This window comes from Tetrao urogallus, assembly GCF_951394365.1.
Source record: "Tetrao urogallus genome assembly, chromosome: 5".
Taxonomy (NCBI): Eukaryota; Metazoa; Chordata; class Aves; order Galliformes; family Phasianidae; genus Tetrao; species Tetrao urogallus.
In genome coordinates, this window is record NC_136818.1 from 52991673 (window position 1) to 53003971 (window position 12299).

At 50.5% G+C, this 12299-nt stretch overlaps 1 protein-coding gene across 1 annotated transcript in view; it reads left to right on the forward strand.

Annotated features, from left to right (window-relative positions):
• The window catches only part of CNNM2 (cyclin and CBS domain divalent metal cation transport mediator 2), a gene marked incomplete at both ends in the record, with an annotated part of 100623 nt that extends 96953 nt beyond the window's left edge, over positions 1-3670 (forward strand). Inside the window, 2 exon segments of the mRNA XM_079536556.1 lie at positions 1456-1640; positions 3461-3670. Of these exon segments, the coding sequence (XP_079392682.1) occupies positions 1456-1640; positions 3461-3670 (395 nt within the window).
• Between the last annotated feature and the right edge of the window lie 8629 nt (positions 3671-12299).

The window sequence follows — 12299 nt, forward strand, 5'->3', positions numbered from 1 at the left end:
ATGTGCTGGGCACTGCTCAGGAACCACAGCCTTCTGCCATCTGCTCTTCTTGTAGCCCCCCTTCTTTAGTAACTTTTCCCTTCCCATCTTGTACATGATTCCAAGAGCAATGTCCTTACTCTCAGATCTTCAGTAGTTGTGCTTTGTTCTGTCTTCTTGTCCTTTTCTTTTCCTAACTGTGCTTTGTCACGTAACTGCCTGTCCTTCCTCCTTTCTATCAATAACACACCACGAGACACCTGGGCACAGCCCGCTGTGGCTTTTGAGATGGTGGGTGGGTATGGAGGGAAACCATGAGGGGCTCTGAGTGCTTCCCTCTGAGCCTCTCCTTGGTGTTACCATAGGGACTGCAGGCAATTTGCCAAGTCGTCACAACCTGTATTTTTCCATTGCCTTTTCTTAAATTGAAGGAAAGAAGACATCAGAGGTTTTCAAGTGGAAAATAATGATAAAACAACAACTACAAAAGACAACACAGGGTGATTCTGCCATGCATCTGGAAGTGTCTGAAGGGCTCGGTTTAGGAAAGGCTAGATGTAGAGATGTAGAGCAAGCTGCATCTGTTTGTCAAGGAGAGATGTTTATGGTGATACAGTGGCAGAGGCAGGGTTGAATTTCAGTTAGCTTTTCATTTTTTTAATACCATTCTGTAGTCAAAAAATTGGTGAAAGTGAAAAACTTACGATACTGCTGCTGAAATGCTGAAGAGGCTTTGTATCTTCAGGTGATTGGAAAGTAATCTTTCAGCTGAGAATGGGGACCACCGGGGGAGTGGTACAGGTGGTGTCAATTAGTGCTTGGGCCGAAGGGCTAAAATTTAGCTGCCCAGTTCACCAGTCCCAAAGAGTTCTATTGCTGTGCACTGTCAGTGCACACGAGGAGAAGCCTGTCTGCAGAAGGGCTTGAGATCTCTTTTTATTTCTGCACGTCCCCTGACATCTGGGTCCCTGTATAGATGGAAGCTGAGGATGCAAAATGCCTGTGGCCAGTCGTACTCCTAACGGGTAGCTGGGAGGTTTTCAAGCGAAAGCCTGCAGTGTCTATGAATAGTCTGATACAGAGTTACAACCATACATGGTTAAGAAAAAAATATCTATTAAGCATGGTTGGACTACAGAGAGCTCCTGTAAGGAAGCTGAGGGAAGTTGCCTTTCTCAGAAGGTCACCGCTCATCAGCGGAAGCACTGTGAGCAGGTGTGCGCAGGGCACGTCGGTTGTAGCACAGACAGAACCAGGTTTCTTTGAGTCGTACTCAGTGATGTCTGCCACCAGCTCTGGATTCAAAATGTGCTCTTTTTCTGGACCATTTTATTTAGCTGCATGTCAGTTATGGGTAGACTAAGTATTTGTTGATCTTCTGTTTCACGCTGCAATTTCTTGTGGCCCTTTGAAACTGGCGACTTTGAATATTTTCTCCTTGATGTAAGAAGCTTCTTGCTCTTGCCTGTTTCCCAGCTGAAAACAAGTCTCCACCTCGACCCTGCGGCTTGAATCACTCAGACTCTTTAAACCGAAGTGATCGCATCGACGCGGTGACGCCAACCTTAGGGAGCAGCAACAACCAGCTGAATGCGTCCTTCCTGCAAGTGTACGTTCCTGACTACTCAGTGAAAGCACTCACAGACATTCAGTTTGTCAAGGTAGGAAAAAAGCTGGGCCTGTGGGCTGGAGAGCCTGGGGAGGGACTTTCCTGTGGATTGCTCTGTAGCCCTCTAAGCAAATAGGATTATGAAAACAGCCATTTTGAAATCGCTTTAAATTACTTGTTCTCAGTATCTGGTGTCTTCACTGTTCTTCTCATTAAGGCCCGTAAGTAGATTGGTCATACAAGTTTTTGGATATCAGGTCTCAAGGGGAGAGATCATAGGGAATATCTTCTGTTTTAGTCCTGAAAGACATGTCCTTGTGAGGCCTTGAGCCATCTGAAATGGCTCATCACACTAGCTGACAGCACCCTTTTCTAAAGGATGAAACATTTTGTGTCAGTTGCTGTTTTCATTCACTCTTGATTTTTATTTCAGCTCAGGGTTCTCACTCTTGGTTTCGAACTTATCCTTCTGCCTGGAGTTGTCTTGGACATTTTTCCTAACTTCACGTGTTAGCCTTATGTCTCATACTGCCAGTGGGTTGCTGTGTGGATATGGCTCTGTCCCCCAGCATGATGCATCCCACGCTGAAATGTGTGCGAGTCCTGTGGGATGAGAAAGAGCCAATGCTGGCAGCAATTCCAGCCCAGCGGGGAGTCCAGGGAAGCTGACATCTCATGGTCAGAAGCTGACCTTGTTGCTTTTCTGAAATTAAATGCACTTTCACATTTTCTTTGTATAAAACTCAGGCTGCTCATGAGCTCAACTTCTGTCAAAGTTAATTCAGTATTGAAATTAGGCAATAGAACAGAAATACTGGAATGCTAAATCAATTGTTTCACATCCATAGGTAGCCAGATTTTAAGAAGAGAGTACTGACTTTTGTTTAGAACTTGACAAATGGAAATGTACTAGTCAGTGGTTCAGGGCTTCACAGTTTAGGTCAGTAAATAATTATTCCTAAGCAAGCGATTCTCACTCCAAAGCAGCTGCTCATCTTGTGCTGGTTTGTATGAAGTCCTTCCAGCTCTCACCGTGTTCATACTGAGTCTAAAGAATACTACATTGCCTGGTTTCTCTGCAGTCAGACTTGCAGACCTCTTTTTGTATCACCCTGCATTGCACATAGGACAGAGTACTCAGAATGTGTGTTTTCATTGTGTCACATGGGCATTTATTCAAGTAATGCCTTGTAAGCCAGGGCTGTGACCTGCTTGCACATGCTTGGATTTTGCTGTTGGAGATGTGACGCATCCATCTGACACTCTCCATTTCCTGTCTCTCTGTTGTGTTGAAGCAAAAGCTTCAGGCTTTCTAAAAGCCTTGCTCAGCTTCTTTCATCTGCTGAGATAATCCAGTGCTGTTGTAGCACAGGGGGCTGCTGGTGCACGTGCATCGTGCTGCCTGGCCCCAGGAACTTATGGGATGGCTCCTGCCTAGTTTGCTATCCTAGACAAGAGCACTAATGCTCGTGCCCTCTGGCTCTTTGAGGACTCATAAAGCCCCTCCAGAGCTCGATGAAGCTGGGAAAAAGACTTCACTGAACCTTAGGCCCTAAAAACGTGCATGGTTAGAAGGAAGTTGAAGTCTGATTTTAAAATCTTTGCCCAGGAGTAAATCCGCGCCTGTGGGCAGCACGGTGATCACACAGCCCTGTGCTTCCACCCTGCCTGTGCAAGCGTCGCCATGCAGCTGGGGTGCTGTGCTCCTGCAAAGCGCAGGGATGGTTGTAGAAGTGGAGTCGATGCGGGGTGAGCAGGAGTGGAAGTGTGACCATCTGGAAAGGGAGGGTTCCTCGTTTTCCTGGGGCGTCCTGTGAGAGATGCACAAGCGTGACCGGCTCTTTCTGTTCCTTCCTTCTGTGCTCGGAGCAGATCTCGAGACAGCAGTACCAAAATGCCCTGATGGCATCGCGGATGGACAAAACTCCTCAGTCCTCGGACAGTGAAAACACTAAAATCGAACTGACTCTTACGGAGCTGCATGACGGTTTGCCGGACGAGACAGCAAACCTGCTGAACGAACAGAACTGTGTGACTCACAACAAGCCCAACCACAGTATGCACAGTGAAGGAGCCATCTAGGAGCTGACTCCCCACGACCCACCCATCCCATCTCCTCAGCAGGACCAGCCCTCGCTCCTTCCTGTCTCCTCCCCGAGTGTGACACCGTTAGTACGTGCTTGCAACACTGTGCTGCATCCAGTGTTCTGAGACCAAAGACTTTTGCGTCCGTTGTGGGAGCAAGAAGAGGAAGAAACAGGAAGAAAGGAGCAAAGAGCAAGACAGAGAGACTAAAGCCCCAAGTGTACTTTGGGAATGGTGAGCCACCCTTGAGAACAATGATAATACTTCTTGCAAAGTAGAATCATGTTTATTTTTTATCTGTATTTTTGATCCTTGTTGGGTTTTTCCTCCTCAGACGCATATGGAGAAGTTTAAAAACTGCTCCGGTTATTTTTTCAAGAGAGATCATGTTTTTGAAGAGTATTTTGCAGAGTTTTAAATTGTTTCTGTCCCTCCTCAACCTCAACTAGGCTCTGTCATGGTTTTGTGAATTGGCTCCGATGTCCTTAGGCCTCTTTTCACCTCTCTCTGTTCCTTTTTGTTGCCATGTCGAAGAAGTCAGTAACTGGTACTTGTTTGTATTTGTGTCCTAAGAATGAGTGAGCGAGCTTCAAGGAACCTCTGGTTTTAGCCACCTGGAGGGTCACGGGATGAGTATTGTTGCATTCTTCCAGTTCAGTTTCAGGGAAGGAGTGCTTATTTTAATATTTAATGATCTCTCAAATTTCAGAAGGTTTATTTGTAATACAGGCAAACGCGTTGTTACACTCTACAGTTTTGTGACCTCCTAAAACTTTGTGTATGTTTAAGATGATTCTGGGGGGAAGGACTTAATTAGCAAAGCTGTGGTCTCGTGAGATGAAGGCCGGGTGTAATTTTCAATACCAAAGTCTCTGGGTGGTTTTCTGTTGACTCTCCTGACAATTTCTTGGTGAAGTAATGTGTGCACCCAAAACCAACACACTTTAAAGCACCCACGTGCTGTAGTGGTCTGTACACCGTTACCTCAGCCGGGGCAGATTGCAGTGCTTGTTAGTAACAGAGTACAGCAGTCCTTTTCCTTCCCTTAAATCTCCAGTGTTAACACAAAAGATGCTGCTACAGTTATGCCCAAAGTACATCCTCCAGGTGACAGAAAACCTCTGCCAGTGCAAGGACAGCTCTGCTGAGGAGTTGGGACCATCCCGTCCTCTCCAGGAACTGATGAAAACTTTCCAGACGTGAGTGTATTGCACTTCAGGGATTCAGAGAGGTTCATTCCCAGGCTGTTCCCAGCCATATTTTCCTTCCATTGAGTGATTTCGGTGCGTTTCCTTCTCTCTGGCTGCTCTTAACAGCCATTGTACGGATGACCATGGTAGCAGAGCAGAGAGCCTCCCACCCAGGTGCCACCATTGTGGGGCAGCAGGTGCCAGGTACTCCAACCCCAAGCCTGAATGCAGCCTTGGTGCAGCGAGGGGCACCCGTGGCAGTTGTGCATTGCATGTTCCCCGGTCCCACGAATGGAGTTTAAGTCCTCAAATGAAAACAAAAACAAAAACAAAAATGTTTCCCCCTCCTTACCCTCTCCCCTTCCAGTGCCGTCTCAAACAGAATGTGAATGTTGCCCTCAGTATTAATGCAAGCAGAGATCAATAAACGAGGCATTGTGATTTCTCTGTTCCAAGACCCGTGGCCCCTGATTATGTAGCATCTCCTTTCCTTTCTTTACACCCAGATAGTCTCCCCTGACCCCCAGGGAAGCCCCAGAAGCAGCTGCCAGAGCTCTGTGCCTGCCTGGGTAAGGGGGGCACTCACCTTCAGTGCCTGCGGTCTGCCTTGGTAAATGTTGGCAGGAAGCACTGCTGCAGTAACTCCCTGCAGGAAACCGGGCGTGCAGCTCTGGAGCAGGCTTGGGGACGCAAAGCAGGGCCCCGAGGCCTAACTCCTTTATCAGCTTTGCATTAGCATGTTCTGGGTCCTGTCTAAAAGCCACCCCTCTGAGGCGCCCCACGCTGCACCAAGAGTTGCCAGCGTTGCAACTTCCTCCCAAAGCCAAGTGTTGAGATGTGACGGTGTTTGCCTTGGCACAGCGCGCCCCTCGCTGTGCTGCTCTTCCTGTAAGTGTTACTGAATGTAAAGGTCTGTTGGATGTGACCAACACGGCAGTGAACTTGAGATGCAGTATCTGTTTTATAAAACCTGCCAAAGGAGGAGAGGCTCAAGTGGAGGCTGCCCATCGGATATGACTTCTGCTTCTTACGGCAGGTTATGGATTTGTTTGAGTGTCTCTTTCCATTAAAAAAAGAAAAAAAAAAAAAAGCCAAATTTTCCAACCAAAGCCTTGTAATCCCAAAGCAAATACCTCCTGCTTCTGCCCATGCTGCACTGTTCACAAATTTCCAGGCCATTTTTTTTTGCGTGACTTTTTCATCATGTATACAGATCTGATACAGATCTGATAATGGAAAGTGAAATAATTTCCAGAAAAATATTTGATTGTAGATGTGTTTCATATGGAAAATATGTACCTGACCTGGAGGGGTTGGGAGCTGCTACTTCAAATTAGCTCAAAGCGCGAGGCACGGTCCTCTCGGCGGAGGGGAAGGAATCCTATCTCCCTGTTCTCAGGGAGTTTGCAGTCTTACTGTTTCACAAAGGCAAGGGGTTCCCAGCCCTGTGCTAGGAGCCAGCACAAGCAGAGGAGCCCTGTTCATCTCAGATGGCTCTTTGCGCCGCGATGGAAATGCTGTGGCTCCGTGCAGTGCCAGCACTGGCTCTGGTTATCCTGGCTCACTGCTGGTTCTTTGTTCAGGTGGGCTCAGATGCCGTGACCTGCGCCCCTGTGCCGCGTGTGTGCGTGGTGGAGCTATGGGTCAGTGCGGTGCCATGGGGCACTGGTGGTGGCTTTGGGAATCGTTGGGCTTGACCTCAGACCTTGGCAAGGCTTTGGCTTGCAGAAAGGATACTGCATCTTCCCGCGTCAGCTCTGCTGCCACTGAGCTCACCGTGTCCGTCGTGGGGCGGGTGGCAGCCTGGGGGCCGGAGGGCATCTCGCCATGGTTTCTACTGTCAATACAATTTTGCACAAAGAGTTCTTTGAAGTGACATTTTAAACACTAATATCTTAAATGCACAACTGTGAATTATAACTTTTACACTCCTGTTGGTTGAATTTCCTTTAAAGAAATGAACCTGAATCTGTTGTAATTATGATTTTTTTTTTTAAATTCTGTGTATTGCCAAATCTTTGTAAAGAGTGAAGGAATGTTCTTGCTTTCCAATGAGAATCGTTCTCCAAACGAGACTGCCTCTGGTGACGTGGAGATCTTACAGAGCACGTGGCTGAGCGCAGAGGGGCTCGGGTGGGCGCAGCGAGACTCCTCGGCCTCTGCAGCTCACGGAGCTCTGGTTTGTCCCCTCGTTCAGACCCCAGCTTGTCCGTTATCCCCAGGGCTCAGGACGAGGTTTCCCAGGGCTGAGAGCGCAGGGGTTGGGCAGGCCGTGCCCTAGTGATGCCCCCAGCAGCACCGGTCCTCCCCGCGCTTCCCTCCCTTGCTCCAGCCGTACCCCAGCTGTGTTCCTGCTGCCCCTCGTGCTCCCTGTGCCCTGACACGCACGCATGGCAGCTCTGGGCTGACAGACCCTGCCTGGGGCTGAGAGCTGCGGGCCTTGTGCTGGGCCACTCCTTCAGCGCTGTGCTCCACAGTCTGTCCCCCCTCTCTCCTACACTTATTCCCCTTTTCTCACCGCAGGGTTATTATCATTTTTTATTCTTCTTTTCTTTAAGTGCCTTTTTGTGTGGGTGGAGCAGGCACCTGCAGGAAGCTCAGCTGCCCGTGACACCCACGGACACATCGCCCTGTGCTGCTCCCCAGCTGCAGGCCCAGTTCCAGAGATGAGGTTGGCACTGGTGGGACTCTGGCTCAGTTCAGCTCAGAGGAAAGGAAACCAGAGGCGGCTTTGTGAGGGGCTGCCCCCCGACGGACATCCCGTGTAAGTACCCTGCCCTAAGGACAGCACAGCCGCCACCTCCAGGACCGCTTGGGACCTGCATCTTCCTTGTGCTGAAACAGACTGTACAGATCGTTCCCACTTGAAAGATGTACCGTATTTGATATGCTGTCTAATACACGTCTGTGGTTTTAAAACCAGTGCCTATGTACCAGTTGCTGCGTTATCCAATGCCAGTAGGAAGCTGGGGCTGGCGGGTGGGGAGCGATCTGTAGTGAAAGAGAGAGTGCCAAAGAAGTGCCTGGTCCTTGGATACTGAGGGTTGATTGTTGTTGAACTGAACTTAACAAATGGGAGTGGAAACCAGGCATCGTTGCACGGCATTGAAGAGGGAGAGGCCTTCATCCTGACCTGACAGGCAGAGCCCCGCGCTGTGGGCTGGGAGGCTGACCCCCCCCCCCCCGCTCCTGGTGTCCTTGGTCCATCAGCTGCAGGGCCCTGCACTGTGATCCCTGAGACAGCACCAGCACAGGAGGACACAGTCCTTCTTGGTGTTCTTCTCTTGTCCTGGAGCTTGTCCTCTTGTTCTTCTGTTTTAATTTCATGGCCGCAAGGCTGTACCCAGGCGAGGGCACGCAGCTGCCTGCTGCAGATCCACAGTGGTACGGTTGAGCTTCTCAGGTTGGATTTGTGTAGCTGCTGTTGTGTTAGGAGCTGGATATGGGCCCTGGGCGTGTTCCCTAGAGCAGGCCTGGGCGCAGGTGATGGAGAAAAGTTTTCTTGGGTCAGTAGCATCAAACTACCAAAGTGACAGTGTCCTCTTGTAATCCTCATGTCAGACCATAGGGATTTTGCAGATAAGGTACTCGAGCTGCTGCTTTTCTGGCTGCAATTGAAAAATTTTGTGAAAACCTCTCCTGAGGTTTTCCTTCGGGCCCTGGTTTCCTTCAGGTAGGACCAATAATGGAGTCCTCCAAAGCTCAGTTCCTGAGCACTTCTCCTTTAGTCTTTCCCCCAGGTGGGCCCGGGCTTGGGCTGAGGCTGGGGGCAGCCTTTGGTTGGAAGTGCCAATACTGAAAGAATGCCTTCGGGTTTTGTCCAAAGATCAGTGATGGAGTACGGCGGGGCTCCTGGTGACTGCTCTGCAGCCAGGCCTGGATCCCTTTGCCCGGTGTTTGTGCTCTGTCCGTGCGCATTCAGCAGAGCAGCTTGCTTCGCACCTGGATGCCAAACAGATTGAATCCAAAAACTCGAGTACTTGAGGGCACCATCCTGTGTCACCGGGAAACCACAGCGAGCTGCTTCTCTGCAGCCGCTGGGCTCTGAAACCAAACCTTCCTCCTGCATTCGGGAGCACGGCACAAACCCTCCGGCTGTTCTCCCAGCAGAGCTTTGTGCCCACGCCGGCCCTGCAGCCCGTGCTCGGGGTGGCTGAGCCCAGCGCTTCCCTGCTCCCTCCCACGTCCCACTGCCCGTCGCACGTGGTCTTTGCTGATTGTATCATATTGTACATTGTGTCGGGTCTCCGGAGTTGTAGTGTTCTGACTACAGTATTTCCATGTGTGTACATAAACCTGAGTAAGCACAACTGAAATCATGGATGAAGTGTATACGTTTCATATACTGATTGTCATACAAGTGAATTTTATAATTATTCTAATTTTGTTGTAGATTTCCAATCTTTCCTATTTATTTTGTACCTGATTTATTTGTATATTTTGTGATTTTGTTTGAAAGCGTTTTGTTTATTTCTGTTCTTCTAGATAAATGATGATTTTTTTTCTGTTGGACATTCCAGTTTATGCATTTTTCCCTTCTCCGTTCTTCCCCCCGTTCCAAAGGGCCGGCTGCTGGCACGTGGTGGTGGGTGGTGGGGCTGATGGTGGTGACCCCGGCCCCAGATCTCCGCTGATCAGGAATTGCTGTTGGCACTGGGCAGCCTTGAACTCCTCAGCAGTTGTCAGGAGCGATGGAGAGGCCAGATCAAGTAGGGCCTGCTTGTGTTCTTTGCACTGGGGTCTGGGGGCCGTCCATTCTGCAGCCCAGGGCTGGCAAAGGCAGCAGTGCCTCAAGGCTGATGGCCTTTTTCTTTCTCTAATAAAAGTCCTTTATTTACAACATGCTTGCCATACATCCCATTTGTTTTTTGGGAAGTAGGAACTCCATCTGCTCGGCCCTACCTCATTCCCACTGTGTGTTGTGCAGGGCCTTGGAGTGGCCAGAGTAAGAGCGTCGGGGAGAGGAATGGGGCAGGAGAGCCTGGGGAGGGGGGAGCACAAGAGGCTGGGGAATGGGAATTGGTTTGCCTGCCCAGTCCTGGTGCAGGAAGGGCCTGGCTGCATCACTGTCAAGCACTGCCTGAAAGTAAGCGGGAAAAGGGTTTTACTGACTGTGAGAGTCCAGCTTTTCTCCTGCATTGCAGTCTGACTGTCTGAGGCGGTGCTGGCAGCACCCAGGATGCTCCCAGCATCTGTGAATGCATTCTCTGGAGCAGCAGCTGTGGGGCTCCACCATCGAGGACCGGGTCACTGTGAGCAGCTCATGAGGAGTGATGGTCCCACAGGTGGGTGCCGGTGGAGCCATCACACCTGGCTCTGTGGGTGGAGAGACCCCTGGGCACGGCACAGCGACTGACAGACAGCCTCTGCTGGTTGTTGGACGTTCCTGATGGCAACTATGTTGGCGTTGGCTGTTCTGTGCTGTCTGAAATTCTTTACTCAGAGGGAGGTGAGGCTCTGGCTCTGGTGTCCAGAGAGCTGTGGGTGCTACATCACTGGAGGTGCCCAAGGCTGGGTTGGGTGAGGCCCTGGTCAGCCTGAACTGGTGGGTGGCACCCAGCTCACAGCAGGGGCTGGGACTGGGTGGGCTTTAAGATCCTTTTCTAACCCAAGGGTTCTGTGATTCAGAGCCCTGTAAGGGTGGGATGAGGGAGCCTGGCAGGCTCTGCCTCTGCTTTCCCACCAGTGAATGGGGGCCTGATACCTTCCATTGCTCCAGCCTTGCAACATCTCCCTGTCGCTGGCAGAAATAGCCCTGGGCTGGGAGCAGGCTATTTGTGGGACTACAGAGGCAAAAGGAATGTGCAGAGCTCCCCACATCGCCCTGCTCACAGCCTCATGCCCTCTCCAGCTGCCGAGCTAAAGCCTGAAGAATCCAAGTGGCTCTACTTGGAGAAATGATGATTAGACATAGCAAATGCCAGCACAGCCTTCAGTGCGAGGATGCAGGGCTGGCTCTGGCATTCCCCTCCAGCTGGAGCTGTTTCCCACCTGCTGCCCCCCACAGCACCTGCTGCCCAGTGCCAGCCAGCCCTCAGCCCAGCACCGTGCCATAATGCACCAGGCACTTCTTAGAAACATCACGGTTTATTGACTTGAACAACTGCCACTTCAGTAGCAGCATTTCCTGCTCAGAGGGTGGTGATGTGTATTATTTTTATTTTCTCCTAAGGTACTTTAAAATAGGGGGGGGAGAAGAAAAAAAGAAGATTAAATGCGCTTATGGTACTGAAACAACAGTCGAATTCATTACAAGAGGCCCCCCCCACTGTAATCCCTTCACATGTGAACGGCACAGGCTGGAGTCAGGGAAGCTGCACCCATAACAGAGAGAAAGACCAGCAATGGCAGAGCTGCACCATCAGCCACAGCCGTCCGGTCCCCACATGGCAGCCATGAGTCACCCCCTCAGCCAGGACGCAGCATCACCGTGCTCTGCACCGGGCCAAAGGCAATGGAGCTGCGGGTGGATGAGAGCCTCCTGCCCAGCACTGTGGCATACGCTGTTTCCTGTCGCAGGGTAGAGCTGCTTGTCCAGCAGCACCCTGGAAACTGGGCCCCTCACTGTGGCTGGTTTTGTCTTTGGGACAGACAGAAGGGTCAGGAACAGGCAGCGAGGAAGACAAGCCAACTAATGTAACGCTAAAGCGGTAGCTTGAAGCTGTGGGGTAAATATTTACTGTTGGAAGGACAGGAGTTGAGTTGAGAACACAGCGTGCGGCTCTGCTGTTCGGGAAACGCGCTGGCAATCAGGCACTGAATGCTGCTGATGAAAGAGAGTGTGAAACAGGGAGGGGACAACACCGCCTACAAACTGAAATGTGTACAGCTGCAAAATGCACGTAAGAGCCGGAATCCTGCTGCTATCTGTGATGGACGGAGGAACTGAACCATTCACAGGAGACTCTTGCCAAGCAGGGGTGGACGTGGAGCTGGAGGCTACAGCAGCACCCTGGCTAACGTGGTGGAGATGGTTTGAATGCAGTAGAGCAAAGGGCGGCAACCCAATGGCAGGAGTTGGATTGTTGTGTTTCCTGCAGGGCTCAGCACATCCCTTCCTCCTCCACATGAATGTAACAAATGGCAAAAACCGTTTACAGGACACCGTTCGAATGGAAACACATCATGAGAAAGGAAAAAATCACGCAGCATCCCCATATGGAATGGGAGCAGCGTTACAGCATGGGCGGGCAGCGCCATCTGACTGCACCACCCAGGCAGATCCATCAGCTTGTTGAACCGTCTGCAGAACTGAAAACAAAGGTCTCCTCCTGATTAGTGTTAATTTGATGAAAGTTTCCGGCCGCTTTCAAAACGTGCCTTTGCAGGAATCACACACCCCCAACCCATCACCCCAAGGGCCCCAACATAGGAATCTCCTCTTCATCACTGCTAGAGTCATGGTTTATCTTCAGAAATTCTTTACTTTTTCCTTC